The following is a 20,369-nucleotide window of genomic DNA, read 5'->3' as shown; positions in this document are numbered from 1 at the left end:
AAGTTGAGGTATCATAGTGGCATGCCATGATCACGTGATTCAATCTTTCCTGAGCATGTATTTCGACTGTATAAATTTTTACTTTTGGTAAAATATGACAATAATAGACCTGGAATAAGAAAGGTTGGCTGTGACACAAGGCTGCTGGTTCAGACAAGTTTCCATATATGAGTTTGACAACTCCAATTGTGACATTCTGATAAGATCCTTTTGCATTTTTAGTACTCCATATGCTTACATGGTGCCCTAATTTCTTCGTAGCAAAATCAATGAGGTCCTCAATAGAAGTCACACAGAAGTTTTGCTCGCCTTGAATGGGGCTCTTTTCACATATATCAAGGGTCCCTTTAATGTACTCTTCCATCTTTGAACCATCCCCTACGTCGAAAAGTTTCTTCAATTGCTTGATATAGGCTAAAGAAAATGGGATTTTTGATGCTAGAGATTGTGGCAAGAATGAAATATTTAACATTGAGTCCCCTAGATCAGGGAGATGCATGAAACCTCCTTGTTTCACCATTGACTCACGAAAAAATGTCAATGCTCCTTGACTATTAATTGATTGGAGTGATCCATTACTTTGATAGCACTCCATTGAGCTATTGGAGGCAACATTGTATTGTCCCTTGTCTCTAGTGGTGCATTTTTAGAACAAACAATATTAGCCTGCTTGCAGAAGGAATGCAGGTGGGAAGCTAATTCATTTTCTTCTATAAGCTTCATAAAGAATTTTGCTTGTGGGTGGCTTAAAGGAGAAGCCTTTGCAGTTAACCAATGCGGAGGATGTGAAGGACCAATATGCTCCTCCCAGTAGTGTGAGAAGGCATTTTCAGATTGAGAACCCTGCAATATTTTTTGAAAAAAAGAAAAAGAAAAAAAGACTATGATAACCAAATAAGAAAGATCAAATAGGATTAAATAACCAACAGAAAGAATCACTTTCTTACGCAAAAATATGCTGCTACCAGAAATGCAACCAATAGAACGGGATGCATCATGGTGGAGCTAATGTATGTTAAGGCTTGGGATTTTGCTTCAATTGAATGAGTTTTTCGTATCAGCAAGGGTGTGCATTTAAATAGAGGGAAAATTTTATTGGGAGAAGAATAGGCACACTGTTCATATGAGATGATGTAGACAATACCAATAGAGGTTTGGAATAGAATATCATACATATGAGCAAACATGTCATATTAGATATGTCCACAAATTTGCTAGTCTTAGCACAATATACTTTTTCTTTGTGGAAATGTTTTGTCCTTAAGAAATTAAAAGCTCAACTGTAACAAACATGGATCAAGCATTGAGAATGCGGTGGTGGCCATACAATAGACATGGAGCCAAAAAAACATTTGGTGGATTTGAATGAACGAATAACCATTCTTTCTTTTCCATTAATGGAGATTAGGTATAATTGGATGTGCTTTTGTTTTATGATCTTTTCAATCTTGTAAGCCTCATTCTACAGGTAAAAGTAAGGCATAATTCTGTCCAGCTCTCCCCATAATTTACATTCTATTCCGTATAACACCAAAAATATGGCATTTATATCCATAAGAGGTTTTAATGGCTACCAAATTAGATTTACTAAGACATAAAGTGTGATTAGTGATGAAAGAGGGTTGGGTTTGTTTAGATTTTTGCAAAAATCCATAATTTCGAGGCCTTTTCATGTCCAAGAGGATATTTTTCTTCATAGAATCTCAGCCACATATTTTTTCTGTTCAATTAATTTTTAATTATTCAAAATTGAAAGCATGATCATACAAGGAAGATTAGGTAAGGAGTGAAAATTAGGAAATTTAACCGATGTAAGCATTGGTTAGGACAATCAGAGAAATCGAGCGCCAAAAGTGAGTGTAATTATTACAAAGGGCAAATTACATATAGACCAATTGGGTTTGTAATCAATTACATCTACTACTGCTGAAAAAAATCAATTATAGATGTCCCCTTATTGTTAAGAACTGAAAGCTATAAATGGACAGTTTTGCTAAAATAGTAAGGACGCATTTGTAATTGATTTTTTTCAGGATAGTAGATGTAATTGATTGTAAATACAAAGGATCTATATGTTTGCCCTATTAAAAAAGGAAATTTTTGCAATGGTATTTTTTTTCTGTAAAATGCAGTACTAAAATTAAAATGTCTAATTTAGGAACTAGAAATTGGTATGGTAAATGATTAGGATGACTTTTCTTCTTGAAAATGCATGATGATTTTCTTTTTGGTAGCGTTTTTGTGAAGGGCTAAATCGGTGAGTCTAAATTTTCTATCTATAAGAGTAGAGGATTGTGCTCCCCTTGCATCCCTCGACCATATATTTAGGGGAAAACAGAAGCGAAAGAGCAACGACGAAACCAAGATTCAACATTGAAGGGAAGCGAGCCACAATGACCTTTATATTCATTGTCTTTACTTTTAGAAATTTTCTCCATTAGGAAAAAAATAGACAAAAATGATAAGTGGCAATATTTCACATTGGAAAAAACGGGCATTTTTTTCAGAAAATCCTGTAAGCATGTGTTCATAAGACCTGACAAATAAAGTTGAGAACGTCATTTATTGTAAGATATTGAAAAACAATGTGCTTTTGCAACTATTTCTTTCTTAGATTCCTTAACCTTTTTAAAGACCTTCACTAGTTTGGAGAGAATGGATCTTTTACCTCGTAGGTATTATAATTTCCACCAATCATTTAGGTGGGGTCGACCTTCAGAGGATCTCAACTCCATCTTGCATTCTATTCAAAAAATATTATAAAACTATTTACAGTTATTCACTTAATAAATTTATTTTTTACTCCATAATTCATTTTGGACAATAGTTATAAAACTAGTTTTCATTTTTTGTTAAAAATATAGTTTTGATATTTTTTGATAGAGAAAAAATGAGAATGGAAATTGATTGAAAAGAAAATAAGCCTTAAGTAACCTTGTTGACTATGTTTTCAATTTTATGATTGATTATATTTTTCAGGTTTTTGATGCCGAAATGACAAATAATCAATGCTAAACAGAAGAATAGATTGAAAATAGAGAATTTTGTCTCTCAAAAGTTTATTAAGAAACAATAATATTTAATTGCCTCAAAATGTACAAAACATGATTTTATAGTGCTAATAAACCTAAAACGAAAAAAAACACAAAATTACAACTGAAAATAGTAAAATATCGAAAACACCTTCAAAACGATCTCGAAATGCTAAAAAATGACATCAGTCACTGCGGAATATTGAGTCCTTCTCAGAAACTCATTTTGGATCGGCATGACGAATTTCATCCGATTCCGAGTTTGGGACCCTGAGTTACCCCATGTGCCACCCCATACATGAGTTTTCTATTGATATAAATACAAAATAGAAAGTAGATAATAAAAGAACTTAGGAGAATCAAAGACTGAAATAACAGAAAAAAGGATTCTGACCCAAACTCTTATCAACTGTAAGTCAAAATTCATATTGCGTTAAGTATATATGCCTTCAGATTTCTGTGTTACTATAGTAACAAAATCTAATAGGATAGGGCAAATTCCAAATATGTCAACGCCACAATATCTGAACTTGACATCCCTGAAACGTGGTTTCCGGAGGATAATTAATTAGCAATGGCTTTCCTGTTTAGCAGGAGGATCGCCGGTTTGGGAAGGTTCTTAGGAACTAGGAAGCATGCCCGTTCAAAGACTACGAACCGATTAATTTCCTAATTCTCAGGAGGTTCAGAAGTTGCATGCAGTCATAAACGCCCATTTCTTGGGAGACTTAGAAAATATTTCATCTCCTTACCAACTACTTATCTAGGCTTCTTTCCAACTTCCTGAGAAAGTTAAAAACTTTGAAGGCTTCGCTTCTTCATCAAGGTGCACATCTCTCTCTCTCTCTCTCCCTTTTATATATACAGTAATATACAATAACAGGTTCAACTGCTCTAGGGACGACCCTGAGAAGACGTCAATACTGATCTAGGTTTGTCTGGAACATATCAGGTGGGATTGGCATTTAGATGCTAGAGATTTCTACAGTATTTTTGGAAGTGGGCTTGCATCTATTCAAAATATGGCAAAGCTGATCGGATTTGCATCAAGCCTGAGCTACAAAACTAGATATGAATAGAAAAAAGGAAAATTTGGGAACATGGATGCTCCTGCAGAATCAAAGAATATTATGAATATTTGGAATTTTCTTACACAATCCTATACAAACATTTTCCTACATGGGTTTTCTTCTTCTTCACACTTAATTTTCTTGTTTGTGTTATCCATTTTCTGGGCTTGCAAGAGACCTACTACATCTATCCTTGAAACTTCAAACCCAGTTTCGAAGACTACCTACTTTTTATACTATCGGTTAACCCTTACATCTTGCATATGTCTATGTTTCTGTAACCTTTTGTTATGTCTGTTAAATTACCTCTTTGGGTGTAGACATGGTTGGTCTAATCTAACGATTTATTCCCAATTGGATTTTTCATTTAGAGCACTCACTTGGTTTGTGATCTCTGTTTACTTGCACACCCAATTTTCTCACTTGAGTGAGCATAGGTTTCCCAACTTCCTAATGTCTTTTTCCTATCTCGTCATACATCTTGCATTCTATTGGAAACATTTAGCCTTATCATTCTTGATTTGGGTCTCCGACTTCGTGTCCATTATTTTTAGCTTGTTCTTTAGTTTTGCTGGAATGTTTGGCAAGGCTCAAGATGATCAAAATTCCAATCTTCTAGACCCTCTTTTGAATATTAGTTCCAGCCGAAGCAAGGGTGATGATGGACAAGGACCGAGTGTTGGTGGAGAAAGAGTTGCTCCTTATGCAAATGCCAATCTTTTTAGTATAATTACTTTTTCTTGGATGGGTCCTTTAATTTCACTTGGATACACAAAGACATTGGACCTTGAAGATGTTCCTCAGCTTTCCAATTGTGATAGTGCTAGTGTGGTTTTTGATTGTTTGAGAGATAAACTTGAATCTGATGGTTTTTCCAATGGTAAAGGGGGTCAAATAAGCACGCTCAAGCTTGTGAGGGCATTAATTCTCTCAACACATAAAGAAATTTTGTGGACAGCCATATTTTCCATTGTATGCATATTGGCTACTTATGTTGGACCATACCTTATTGACGCGTTCATTCAGTATCTCAATAGTCCTCAACAACAAATATATCAAGGCTATTCCCTAATATCCATTTTCTTTCTCTCTAAGCTCATAAGGTGTATTCTACCAAAAAAAAAAAGCTCATAAGGTGTATTTCGGAGAGGCTTTTGTTCTTCTACTTGCGAAAGATGGGAATTACAGTACGTGCTGCTTTATTTTCTGTAGTCTACAAAAAGAGTCTTAGACTTTCAAGCCAATCAAAGCAAGGTCATGCTAGTGGAGAGAACATTAATTTGATTAATATTGATGTTGAAAGAATTGGCATTTTTAGTTGGTACTTGCACAATATATGGAAATTACCTATTCAAATAATGCTAGCACTGTTGATCTTGTACATGAACCTTGGGCTTGCTTCATTGGTAGCTTTTATTGCCACAACAATTTTGATGTTAGCAAATTTTCCTTTAGGAAAACTACAAGAGATATTTCAGGGAAAATTAATGGATTCAAAGGATCGACGAATGAAGTTAACTTCTGAAGCTTTGAGGAATATCAGGATTCTCAAGCTCCAAGGTTGGGAGATGAAGTTCTTAAGTAAGATATTTGAGATTAGAAAAATTGAGATAGCATGGATAAAAAAGCTACTTTATTCATCAGCTATGATTGCCTTTGTCTTCACATCTGCTCCCATGTTTGTATCCATGGTTACTTTTGGCTTTTGTATGCTTACAAAAGTTCCACTAGAATCGGGAAAGATTATTTCTGCACTTGCGATATTTGAAATATTACAAGTGCCTATTTATATCCTTCCAGACACAATTGCCATGATAGTCCAAACTAAAGTTTCTCTTGATAGGATATCTGCATTTCTTTGTCTCGATGATCTTCACCCGGATATAATTCAAAAGCCTCCAGGAGATGGTACTGATATTGTAATTCAGGTAGTCAAGGGGAATTTCTCATGGGACCTTCATTCACCTGATCTCACATTAAAAGATATTAATTTTCGAGTATATCGTGGCATGAAAGTAGCTGTTTGTGGTTCTGTTGGGTCAGGAAAGTCAAGCCTGCTTTCATGCATATTAGGAGAAATGGCAAAGATATCTGGAACCATTATGTTGAATGGGACAATGGCCTATGTTGCACAATCACCTTGGATACAAAGTGCTAGGATAGTAGACAACATATTGTTTGGTAAGAAAATGGACAAGGAAAGGTATGAGATGATCCTTGAAGCGTGTTCATTAAAGAAGGACTTGGAATTGTGTGCCTTTGGGGATCAAACTATTATAGGGGAAAGAGGGATTAACCTAAGTGGTGGGCAGAAGCAAAGAATTCAGATTGCACGGGCTTTATATCATGATGCTGATATTTATTTGCTTGATGATCCTTTTAGTGCCGTGGATGCTCATACTGGAACTCATCTATTTGAAGTAAGTTCTATTTAACTTCTACTTCCAAGAGATCTAAAGCTATACATGTATTGCTTTTATCAACTGAAAATTGAATTTGATCTAAAAGAATGAAATCATGAATGCTTGATCAAATAGAAATTTAATACATGAAACCATCATTGCAAGAAATAAATTAGAGGAATGTGTGGGACTACTTGGTATTTTGAACTTTTCATAAATAATTTTTGAGTGCCTAAATGTTGACTTTAATTTTTGTACAGAAATGTTTGCTGGGAATTTTGGGTTCAAAAACACTAATTTATGTTACCCATCAAGTAGAGTTTTTACCTTATGCTGATCTTATTCTGGTGAGAGTATACTATCTTTCTTTCTTGGTTTTAAGTTTTTAAACCATGTATGAGAGTGATTATTTGTTTTCTTTTATTTGTTAGGTTATGAGAGATGGAAAGATTACTCAAGCAGGAAAATATGAAGAAATTCTTAATTTAGGAACTGATTTTATGAAATTAGTGGGTACACACAAGAAAGTTTTGGCAGACTGCAATTATATAAAATGCGGGGCTACTTTAGACAATTTTGTTGATGGTGGACAAGATGATAATACTTTATGTAGTGAAAAAGTTAGTCAGAATGATGAGATTAAGGAACTGGAAAATTGCAAAGCAGAAAAACTAGTTCGATCAGAAGGACAACTTGTACAAGAAGAAAAGAGAGAAAAGGGTGAAGTTAGTTTTGCATTATATTGGAAATATATTACCACTGCTTATAGGGGAGCTTTTGTTCCAGTCATATTATTGGCACAATTTCTTGTCCAACTTCTCCATATAATCAGTAGTTATTGGATGGTGTTGGCTACTCCCATGTCAGAAGAAGCGGTACCACATGTTAGAGGACCCACAATCATCTTTGTTTATGCTGCTTTGTTCTTTGGGAGTTGTTTTTTTGCACTCACAAGGTCCATGCTCATCGTAATTGCCGGGTGCAAGACAGCCACTGTTTTTTTCAACAAAATGCATTCGTGCATTTTTCGAGCCCCTCTATCATTTTTTGATTCCACTCCAAGTGGAAGGATTATAAATCGGGTCAGTAAATATTCTTATTTATTATTGGGATCCAAATTATCTTGATTGATTACCGTCAAAAGTTAATATTTTTTGAATAATTTTTTTGTAGGTCTCTATAGATCAAGGTTCTATTGATACCGTTATTCCAAATCAATTTGAAGAGCTTTCAATCTCATCAATAGCATTCTTGGGGACTGCAGTAGTAATGTCACAAGTTGCATGGCAAATGTTAATAGTTTTTATTCCAGTCATCATAATATGCATCTGGTACCAGGTAATTCGAAATCACTTCAAACCTAATGATTGAAATTTCAAAATAATATAGGGCAAGTTTTTTGATTTGATCACCTCTTGACTAAGCCATGGTTAAGTGCTTACTTTGTCAACATAGTAGACTTGATTGAGATAATTTTTTTTATGGATATATGGACCTCATTGTTCCAGCTCACATGTAAAATCCTAAACAAAGATGGCCATGTAGCTAAAATATCCACAATTCTCATATAAATGAATTGCATGTGGAGCATGCAAAAGCATTGTATTTAGCAGTTAATTAAGTAACTTACTCTATGATGCATTTTTTTTATAACCTTCATGTGATTTTTTGACGGTGGATCAAGCCATACATTCATTTTTATCGTCAGCAAAATTATATTTAGCGAAAAATTGGACATATATAAATGAATTAGTAGCTGAACTTTCAAATCTAATAATTCGAACAAAGTTTTCATAAACAATTAAATTGATGTCTAATAAATCTCCTTATTGGAAAATTTCATAATGACTTTGGTGTGGTGTTAGCATCAATCATTTAGACATTCATTATATATGTATATTTACTTGTACCTAATTTTTGTTTTTGTAAACATTGGCTTGTAGAGATACTACACATTTGCAGCACGAGAACTTTCACGTTTGGCAGGAATATGCCAAGCTCCCATTATACAACATTTTTTTGAATCCCGTTTAGGTTTGGCCACAATAAGATGTTTCAATCAAGAAGAGAGGTTTATGAACACAAGCCTTAAGTTGGTGGATGCATATTCTCGACCTAAATTTTATATTTCAAGTGCAATGGAGTGGTTATGCTTCCGCATGGATATCTTAACATCCATCACATATGCCATCTCTTTGATTTTCTTGGTCTTAGTGCCAAAAGGAGTTCTCAGTCCTGGTAAAAATTGATTTTGGGGTCTTAAAATCATTCTTTAGGTACAGTATAATTAATCTCAAACATGGAATCAAACTAATTTTAATTTATTTTGTTCTCTTTTAACTTTTGAAGGGGTTGTGGGTTTAGCTATCACATTTGGATTAAACTTCAGCATGCATGGGGTCGTATGGGATCTTTGTGGTCTTGAGAATAAAATCATAGCTGTTGAGAGAATACTACAATATTCACACATTCCCAGTGAACCGCCTCTATTGGTAGATGGAAATGAACCAAATTGTGAATGGCCATCACAAGGGAAAGTCGAAATTATTGATCTCCAGGTAATCCTCAATTTAGATACCTCGGTAATCCTCAATTCTTCATATACTTACATATTTTCTTATTTTATGGAATAAAACCTCTTAGGTTGGATAATCATATCTTGGTCCTATGAACTTTATTGTATTCTATCATATAGTTATTTGATATATATGTAGGTTCGGTATGCCCCGCACCTTCCTTTTGTCTTGCGAGGTGTCACATGTACTATCCCTGCTAGGATGAAAATTGGCATCGTTGGGAGAACAGGAAGTGGCAAATCAACTTTAGTGCACGCTCTTTTACGCATACTAGAACCTACAGCAGGACAAATTTTTGTTGATGGGGTCAACATCAATACAATTGGTCTCCATACTGTGCGATCAAGATTGAGCATCATCCCACAGGACCCAACAATGTTTGAGGGTACTTTAAGAAACAATATTGATCCACTTGAAGAGTACAATGATAAACAAATCTGGGAGGTAGGATTTTTGCATTTGATGAATAATCATGATAATTGACGATGAGAAGATGGACATATCTGTTTCTTACTGATGATTCACACCAAAAATAATTGGTGTCTGCCTAGTTAGGACATGAATGATATCCTTTATTAGGGTTATCTTCTTTTATATATAGGGTTTTGAAATCCTTTTATTTAAGATATTGAAATAATTTCATTGTATATATTGACCTTCTTTGGGAAATCTGAACAATATGACTCTTATTTGACTGTCTTTTGGTACCCCTTATTTACTTCATCTTTGTCTTTCGTTAACAATATTAGCGATTAGTTCTATGACCTCTTGAATAATCAGGCGAAGGTGATAAACTGACATGGCATATTTGTTGTCATAGGCTTTAGATAGATGCCATCTTGGTGATGAGGTTAGTAAGAAGGATGGGAAGCTTGATTCTCCAGGTTGGTTTGTTTCACATTCATTGCACATAAAGATTTTCACAATCAATTTATTCATACACTAGTCTCTCTCTCTTCTCTCTTTCTCTTTAATTGATGTATCTCACCTTAGCTATGCAGCCACTTAATCCCTTTCCCGACAAGCAGGTGAGTAATACTAACTAACCTATTTTAATTTTTTATGATAACCATTATAGTGACTGAGAATGGAGAGAACTGGAGCATGGGTCAGAGGCAACTAGTTTGTTTGACAAGGATATTACTGAAGAAAAGCAAAATTTTAGTGCTTGATGAAGCTACTGCATCAATGGATACTATGACTGACTATCTAATTCAACAAACACTTACTCAACACTTTTCAAGTTCTACTGTCATCACAATTGCACATAGGATAACATCAATTCTTGACAGTGATATGGTCCTCCTTTTAGATAACGGTTAGTAGCCAATAATGGGTAAACCCCAATCAAATGAGTTCATTGAGTTTGTTTCTTATCTATTTCTTTGGCGTGCCTAATTAAATTGTTGTATTTTCTTCAATGGAGCAGGGCTTATACTAGAATATGATTCCCCAGACAAATTGCTAAAGATGAAGTCATCGTCATTTGCGAAACTTGTTAATGAATATACTAGAAGATGTAGCACTAGTTTTTGAAAGGAACAGAGACCTGATCGAGTTATAAATATTTGAAGTATGCCTTTTGTATTAGACTAAGGTGCACCACAACTTTAAGCAAGACAAAAAAGCATTGGGAAGTCGAAGCTCTCTATTTGAGTTGGCACTAGCATTTGGCTTTGGTAGCATCAAGGGTACAAAAGTAAGTGAGAAGGGAAAAAAGGAAATATTATTCTTTATGCATGTTTATAAAAAACAGTTGTAACCCCAAAATCAAGGTATTGTCAAGGTGTTGAAATAGTCGAAAATTTTTTTGGGATAAGATTTCCGAGAAGAACTGTCCCTTTACTTGTGCGAAAGTCTTTAGCACCAGGTTTGCCATTTCATGTTTACAAACCCTGGGAAAAGTTTTAATACTTCAATGGTATCTTATATAGCCACAAATATCAACTATCTGACAGATTAGATGGTAATGGATTTGTTGAAAATTAATCGCGAAAAAAGGAAATGAAGACACCAACTAGGTTAGCAGCTTTGGAGCTCGATGATAATCAATTTGCTAGTATGCTTCCCAATAATAAACCTGTCGAACCTCACTAAGCTTTCATTAAGAACAAACCAAATATCTGGAAATTTACCAGTAGGATGCGGAGCCTTGCAACTTCACAAATAATACGCCTCAGCAGTAACTTGCTAGGAGGAAATATTTTAAATTCAATTGGAAGATTTTAAAATAGAATGGATTTACAGGGTCAATCCCTTGAAAACTTGACAATATTGATTGATCTTTATTTAGAAGACAACCAATTACATTGAAAAATTAATACTTTGAAAAATGTAAAAATTTCTTAAATCTCTAGACTCATGTAACCAAACAGGCCCTTAACCAAACATGGTTCCCTGACGCCATGGAGAGCCCTACAGTTTGTATTTTTTCCAGTTTAATTTCTCACAAGTTGTGTTAAATCCCCCTACTACCTAATTTTGTCTTGTATGTTTTGTAGTTTACCTAGCCTTAATTCGGAGATGAAGTCTAGAGAGTGATGATCTAGCCTTTCAGACATTGTTTATTATAAAGATATTTTTGAAAATAAACAGTGATTTAACTGTTTTCAGGGATAAATTTGACAAATATATCCAACCAAAATCCAATTTTGAGGTCTCTGTGCTTTTTAAACATAAAGTGGGGGTGTCAGTGCTTTAAGGTCTCCATTTTGGGGTGCCAGTGCAATTTGCTCTAAATTATATACACATCGAAGAAGAAAGAAAGGTCTCATGGTAGTGAAATTAAACATGAGCAAAGCCTATGATCATCTTGAGTGGTCTTTTATCAAAAAAGCATTACAGGCTCATGGTTTTCTTGCTCAATGGATAGAGTGGTTAATGTTTTGTGTTACAACACCCCAACACTCAATTATCTTAAATGGTTCTCCTCTTCCTTACTTAAAGCCTACTAGAGGATTGTGACAAGGAGATCCTCTTGTTACAATCCTCTATCTTCATATTTATTTGTCCTATGTGCCGAAGTTCTTACTTCACATCTAGAGAATGGACAACAATTAAAGGGGATTAAATTAATTTGAGGTGGTGAATGTATCTCTCACTTAGCATTTGCAAATGACTTGATTTTATTTGGACAAGTAACAAGCCAGGAAACAAGAATCTTTTATTCAATCATACAAAAGTATTACGCTTACTCTGGTCAACAATTGAATCTCAACAAGCCACGAGTTTTTGCAGTCCAGGTACACTAAATGCTATTAAGAGAGAATTAACTACAAAGTTTCATATCACACCTACTACAAAGTTGGATATCTATCTGGGTATTCCTTTGATCCTGGGATGTCTTAAAAAGAAAAGGCACTATTCCTCTCTGTTGCAAAGAGTTAATTCAAGATTACATGGATGGAGCGCACAACTACTCCCAGAGGTAGGTAAAAAACTTTGATACAATCCACTCTAAATGCATTGCTTGCTTACTTGACGTCATGTTTCAAGGTGCCTACTTCAACACTTTAACAAGGCCAGAAACTTTCAAGAGTTTTTTTTTCTGGGTTTGGGTAACAAAACAAAGAGTTCATACTAGGGACTGGTCCTTCTTATATAAACCAAAGAAAAGAGGAGGTCTTAATATTAAGAATCTCACATCTTTAAGCCTAGCTCTTTTGTCTTGGAAGGCATGGGAACTTTTAGATCCCAATCAATCCTTATGGAGTTCTTCCTTTTTAGAAGCTTTTGATTCTCCCACAGTTTCCTGGGGATGGAAGTCACTGCTGCAAGCCCAAAGTCTTATTCAACAAGGAATGTTCATTCAAGTGGGTAACAGGTACATCAATTAACCTGTGGGCCACTCCATGGATACTAAATTACGCAATTGATAACGGTTGTTACCCTTATGCTCCCAAGCTCTTGCAAAGGTGTTAGATCTTTTCCATGCTAACACTCTAATTTGGAATGTAACTTTGATTCACAAATGGTGGACGCCAGAGGTTGCTACTATAATTTTTAATATTCCACTTTCTTCCACATCAAAGCCGGATAGAGTTATCTGGAAACACATGACAACAGGGATATTCACAGTCAAATCTGCTTATAGGCTCCACCATCATTGTCAATTGTAAGTCAATCCAATGCTTCCAGTGTTACACAAACTACTCCTTGTGTTTCATCTTCAATTTGGGAGAAATTATGGAGAATTCCTTTACCACAACAAGTTCTTCATTTGGATGGAAGTCAGTACATAAAAAGTTGCCAACAACATATTTGTTGAATCACAGAGGATGTAACATCTCACCATTATGCTTGTTTTATGTTGGCTTAGAAAATGCAACACCCCAACATATCTTTATGTCTTGCACTTACACAACAAGAAGTTGCAGATGTTTGGCCCGTTCATCATTCGGTCATTCAACAGAATATCAATTCTAGGTGCAAACCATCATTCACCAGTATTTTCACTCACCTTGCAGGTACCGTCTTCCTTTGAAGATTCTACTAACACTATGTGACATATGAAAGTTATATGTGCAACACCTGTAACTAAAGCATAGGGGTAGTCTTGACATTTTGTATTGATATTCAAATAATTACGGTTAAAAGCCGAATTGGTATGGGATTAACATACTTACTAGAATTTATTTGCCAAATTTAGTCGTAAGTTGAGGATTAATTAAACAGTCAACAATCACCTTGAATAAAGAAAGAGGTCTAGGGTACAATGCCTCATAGTTACATAAATTAAATTACATATAAATAAAATCACACATTTTTGTATTGTTTTAACCCCACCCAGATCTAATTCGAAATCTGGGAAAAAACCTAGGATTTAGGAGGGAATATTGAGAGGAGGGATAAACGAATGGTGAAAAATGTCAGGGAAAAGAAGAAGATAATATAGAGCATTGAAGGCCCTCTATCTAAAGGGTGATTATTTCTCCACAGTAAGTACAATCTTCATACTATCGACCTTAGACCATGTATGCATATGGGATGATAGTTGTGTTTTTTGAATTAGAATGTATGTTAGGGCTGTGTAATGCGCACAGACTATGTAACAGCATGGAACATATATTGAGTTTGAAAACATTTGGTTAGGGTAGATGGATGTTGGGTTGTGTAACGCGCGTAGACCATGTAACGGCATATGGCATCCTATCGACCCTAGACCAGCGAGGGTGTGGTTTATTTATATTTTGTTAGCATCATTGAGTGTCATCCATATCATTGGGCATGCCATGACTTTATTTTTCTCTTTTATACATGTCAGTTAATTTTATTTGTATGATTATTATTTAATTAAATATCAAGTATAAAAAGAAATGAAACTGTTGATATGTGTTAGGTTGTACTTGCTAAGTTTCTTCCCAAAACTTACCCCTTATTTCTACAGATGATGGACTTGATCAAAGGGATGATGGATATTCAGAGGATGAAGATGAAGATCATGTCTAATACATTTCTTAGGATAGATAAATTTTAAAATTTTCCATTAGCTGTAATTCTTGACATTTATATGTTTACTTGGATTTCATTACAACTATGAGACAATTTATGGAAGCATTTTAGATTATATTTGAATATATTTCACTACGATATATTGTATTATTGGTGGATTTTATTTATTCACATTGCCTAGTGTATTTGGGTTCACTACCTAAGTAACATCGATCCTGTACACCCAATGGATTATTTGATCCATATTGATGCAATGCGGCCAGATGAAGAAGACTGGCGCCTACTAAAATAAGGGGGATTTGATCAATGACGACTTTCTCCTTAAATGGAAATCGGGGTGTTACAATACGCATGGTAGATAGATAAACCAAACCAACTTCCGTCAGTGGAACAAACGTCTCCAACATTCATCGTACTAGGGTACTAAATCTATCACACTTGAATTTTCTCGACAAACCCAAATCCGAGATGCAAGGTTTATTCATTGGAATGAACCACCGGCATGTTGTACCTTCTATCAAAGGAAAAAATCTGGATTTGGGGGTATTGCAAGAGATGCAGAGGCGCTTTCAATTTGCTTTTGGGGAGGGTTGTGGATATCAAGATGCCATTGTGGCAGAAGCCTTAGAAATATGTAAAGCCATATATTGAGGAGCTAATTTGTAGATATCACAGCTTCTAATTGAAAGCAACAATCTATCTCTGATCAACATCCTTTAACAAATCTTAATCACCGTGGAAAATTTCTCACATCATTGATGATATTCGGCGATGACAACAATCAACTTCACAAATTCAGTTTTGCCATATCCACCACGAAGGGAACTTTTCAGCAGACTATAGCCAAACATTCTGTCCTTCATCATGAGTCTTTCATTTCTCTAATCCTCCCACCTTGTATTAAATGGTCTTTTCTTTTAGATACTTTAAGTTGTAATATTTAATGTGGTCTCTCTCTCAGTTTAATTGATGTTTGATGTATAACCTCAAGTGCACATCCCAGCTATGAAGCTACTTGGCCCCTTTCCCAAAAAGTGGGTAACACTATAATTAGCTAACCTATTTTTTTTTTAATTTTTTTTTTTTAATGTTAACCATCATAGGGATTGAGAATGGAGATAACTAGAGCATGGGTAGAGGCAACTAGTTTGTTTGGCAAAGATATTATTGAAGAAAAGCAAAATTTTAGTGCTTGATGAAGCTACTCAATCAATGGATTCCATGACTGACCATCTAATCCAATAAACACTCACTCAATATTTCTCAAGTTCTGCTGTTATCACAATTGCACATAGGATAACATCAATTCTTGATAGTGACATGGTCCTCCTTTTAGATAATGGTTAGTAGCCAATAATGGGTACACCAATCAAATGAGTTCGTTGAGTTTGTTTCTTATCTATTTCTTTGGTGTGCCTAATTAAATTGTCGTATATTTTTCTTCGATGGAGTAGGGCTTATTCTAGAATATGATTCCCCAGACAAGTTGCTAAAGATGAAGTCATCATCGTTCGCAAAACTTGTTAATGAGTATTCTAGACGATGTAGTCACTAGTTTTTGAAAGGAACAGAAAGTATCTGATCGAGTTTTGAATGCATGAAATGTGCATTTTGTATTAGATTAAGGTGCTTCACAACTTTAAGCAAGACAAAAAAGTATGGGGAAGTCGAAGCTCTGTTGAGTTGGCACCAGGATTTAGTTTTGGTAGCATCGAGGGTTCAAAATTAAGTGAGTAGGAAGAAGAAAAAAATGGAAATATTTTTCTTTATGCATGTTTACAAAATACAGTTGTAGCCTCGAGACTGTCTCTTGGCAAAAAAACTTGGGTTAAGATTGCGTAGGAAAACTGTCCCCCAGATTTTGCTGGGCAAAATCTTTTGGCACCACGTTTGCCATTTCATGTCTACAAACCCTGGGAAAAGTTTTAGTACTTCAATGGTAAAGAAAGTGAAGTCCCCAACTAGGTTGCAGCTTTTGAGCTAGATGATAATCAATTTGCTAGTGTGCTTCCCAATTCTATAGTAAACTTGTTGACCCTCAATATGCTTTCATTATGAACAAATCGAATATCTGGAAATTTACCAGTAGGGATGCGGAGCCTAGTTTACAAATAATAAACCTTAGCAGTAACTTACTTGGACGAAATATTCTGAATTATAGGGTTGTATCATCTGTTCTCTTCTTTACAAGTAAATTTGTATAACATGCAATATTAGCCTGTTTACAGAATAAAAACAGGTGGAAAGCCAAATCATTTTCTTCCATAAGTTTTATAAACATGTTTTCCTGGTGGATGTTTAAGGAAAAAACTTTTGCATCCACCAATATGGATGACGGGGGAGATCAATATGCCCTTTCCAATATCGTGAAAAAGAATTTTCAGCTGGAAGCCCTACAAAGTCGAGGGAGAAGAAATAACTTAACAGGAAGATAAAATAAGAAGTAAGAAACAAACATATCGAATGAATAATGGAAAAAACATCTATAGTCTTACACCAAAGTGAGCTGTTATTAAAAATCAAAGCAATAGAATGCGATGGGCCATGGTAGAATTTGAATGAAGATCAGAAGTTTGGAAATGCTGCAATAGAAATGGTTTTGTTGTTGCTGAAGGTGGTGACTGGGTTTATGTAGTGGGAAATTAAGTTGTGTAGTATCAACACATTCCAAAAATGCTTTGGTCTACCCCTAAAAAAATGTTGAAAACTTAAGTGTATACTAATAAAAAAGTTGGTCGCAAACCAAAATAAAAAGAGCACATTGAAGGAAAAGGACCCAAACCTGAACCCTTTAAAGGTCATAAGTCTCATAATTACTTTTGCAGCTAACTGGCCACCCTACTCCAAAGCGGGGAAAACTGAAACATTAACGCCCCAAAGGGTTATCTAATTAAGAAGATACTTATAAAAGATCCCCAGCCATATGTTTCTGAGGTCAAAGATAACATCCCACACGGTTGGGGCTGTATGAACAATTCAAACTCCCAATATAGAAACAATCTTGGGGTTTTCTGATTACAGAAGGAAAACTTTGAGAGAAGGAGAAAACTTGGAAAGACCAGTTAAAAAGTTTTAGGCACAGAAGAGACAATGCATAAATGTGGTAACAGATTATTAATTAAAGCCTTGTACCACAAAAAAGATTAAATTGTAATCCATTATGGTGGACAATTGAAGATTAAATTATACTGAAGCTTGAAAGGAATAATACACCACGACAGAATGTGTTACATAATTAATATAATCAGTAGCATGTACCACAAACAGGAGAACTAGAAGAAACTAAAGCTTCAAATGCTGCTTAACCTATATGGTCTTCGTCCAAACAACTCCATTCTCATTCATCCAATGACAAATTTCATTTAGACCAGGGCCACAACCAAGCAACTTACAAGCAATGTGTTTTGGATCCCAAGTTGATGTGTCATGGTGACATACCATGATTGCATGATTCACTTTCTTTCTAGCATGTAGGTCAACTTCATATACTTTTACTTTTTGTAGAACATGGCAATAATAGATTTGAAATGGGAATGGCTTACTATGACACAAGGTTGGTGGTTCGAAAAGGTTCCCATATATGAGTTTCACACTTCCAATTGTTACATTTTCATAAGATCCTTCGATGTTTTCAGTACTCCATGCAACTACATGGTTCCCTAATTTCTCGACTACAAAATCAATGAGATCCTCAGCAGAGGTAACACAGGTACTTTGCTCATCTTGAATGTGCTCCTCACATATCTTGAGTGTCTTCTGAATATACTTATCCATGTTTGATTCATTTGTCACACCAAAAATCTTCTTTAAGTCCTCAATCTGTGCCAAGGAAAATGGAATTTTTGATGCCACAATTCGCGGTAAGAATGATCTATATGATAGTGGGTCCCTTAGATCAGAGACAAGCATGAAACTTCCCTCTTTCACCTTTGATTCCCGAAAAAATGGGAACTCTCCTTGGCTGACCATTAATTGTGCTGTCTCATTTGGAAGGCGATCATATTCATCTTTGACGGCATTCCATTGGGATACCGGTGGTAAGGTTGTTCCGTTTATTTTCTTCTTGAACAATAAATTTTTAGAACAAGCAGCATTAGCCTCTATACAGAATGAATGAATGTGGGAAGCCAATTCATTTTCTTCTATGAGCTTTGCAAACATTATTTCTTGTCGGATGCTTAAAGGAGAAGCTTTTGCTGCTAACTGATATGGAGGTTTCGAAAGCTCTATATGCCCTTCCCAGTATTGCAAGAATGAGCTTTCAGCTTGAGAACACTACAATGTCAAGGAGAAAAGTGAATACACAACAAAAACAACCAAACAATCACATTGAAAATAATGTCTAATGAAAATGCATCACTTTTCTTACACTATAGTTTGTTACTGCTAGAAGTCCAAGCAACACAATGAAATAGATCATAGTGTAATTTAAGAGGCTTTTCATTGCATGAACCTTTGGAGCAGTCGAAATTGGCAGACTGTACTATAGTTATTACAAATGCAGCAGAGAAACAAGGATTGGAAGGAGCCCTACCTAAAAAAGATTGGACCCTCCTAACAAGGGAGGTTTTTGTAGAAAACAAGAATATGAAAAAGTAACTAAGAAGAGCACATTCAATGAAAATGACTCAAACCTTATCCTTGTAAAGGCTTCTAGAACTGCCAACTCTTCTCCACCCCAAGAAAAATGGTATAAATATTCTAAAACATAAGCAAAGCAATAAAAGGTTAATTTCCTAAAATAGCATTTAATTAAGAACCACTTCCCCCCTACCCCCCCCCCCCATTCTTAAGAAGATAGTCAGCCATATGTTTCTGTGGTCTGAATAGCCTCTCACATGGTTGGTTCAATAAACATCTATAATTTTTATTTAAAAACAAATTAGGAGGTTTTGTGTCAGAATACATGGTTGTTAAGGATAATAATGTTTGAGGGCGAAACAGGAAAATCACAGGCAACCCTAGTCAAATCTAGGGTTGCCCTAGCCACCGCTACCCCATGCGTGCAAGGCTTCAAGAACTCTACTCAAACTCAACTACCTCCATGCGTGCAAGACTTCAAGAACCAAACTCAACTTGGTACCCTGCCTCTGGCGCTACACATCACATCACCAATGGTCTTGCGAATCTCCATATTGCATAACCCTACCATGGTTTAGATCAAGTCCAAGTTGGTAATGGTGTTGACTGTTGATCTTCCAATCAGAAATATTGGTAACATGAATATTGGTACATCTTATTCTCCAGTCCATTTGAAGTATGTTCTTAATGTGCATTCTATTTGCAAAAATTTATTATTGATCTCCCAATTCACTAAGGATCATAATGCTCTATTTGAATTTCATTCTTATATTTGTTATCTGAAGGACCGTACAACGGGGAGATGTCTTCTTTAGGGCAGCATTAAGGATGGATTACCAAATTCGGTTGGGCTCCAATCCTTCTCCCAAAGCATTTGTTGGATAAAAGACTTCTTTTTGGAATTGGCATTCACGTTTGGGGCATCCTACCTCCAAAGTTGTTGAAAATTTAATTTCTAATTTTGAGTTGTCAGTTAGTTTAGATGATTTTGTTTTGTTTGTGATGCTTGTCAAAAAGGGAAAGTCACAAACTCCCTTTCTGCCCATCAAAAGCAGATTTTGATGGACCTTTGGACTTGATATTTTATGAGGTTTGGGGCCGCTCTCTTGTGGAGTTTCTTGAGAGGTGTCAATATTTTGTGATTTTTGTGGATGATTTTAGCAAAAAAAATTTTGGTTTTATCCTATGATTGTTAAATTTGAGGTATTTGGTGTCACACCCCACCCGCCGGTCTCGGTTACTCGCCCAACAACCCGT

At 35.4% G+C, this 20,369-nt stretch overlaps 1 protein-coding gene across 1 annotated transcript; it reads left to right on the top strand.

Moving 5' to 3' along the window:
* The first annotated feature begins 4,132 nt into the window (after window positions 1-4,132).
* LOC149010352 (ABC transporter C family member 3-like) lies at window positions 4,133-10,403 on the top strand. Its single transcript, XM_089163770.1, has 10 exons — window positions 4,133-5,205; window positions 5,238-6,522; window positions 6,765-6,851; window positions 6,936-7,586; window positions 7,678-7,842; window positions 8,448-8,742; window positions 8,854-9,062; window positions 9,219-9,524; window positions 9,901-9,964; window positions 10,159-10,403. The coding sequence occupies exons 1-10, from the start codon at window positions 4,133-4,135 to the stop codon at window positions 10,401-10,403; spliced, it is 4,380 nt and encodes a 1,459-aa protein (XP_089019896.1).
* Window positions 10,404-20,369: the final 9,966 nt, after the last annotated feature.

The sequence above is a fragment of the Hakea prostrata genome, chromosome 7 (genome assembly GCF_041222555.1).
Source record: "Hakea prostrata isolate BN-2017 chromosome 7, UWA_Hpros_2, whole genome shotgun sequence".
Taxonomy (NCBI): Eukaryota; Viridiplantae; Streptophyta; class Magnoliopsida; order Proteales; family Proteaceae; genus Hakea; species Hakea prostrata.
This window is presented reverse-complemented; position numbering and strand designations above follow the sequence as displayed.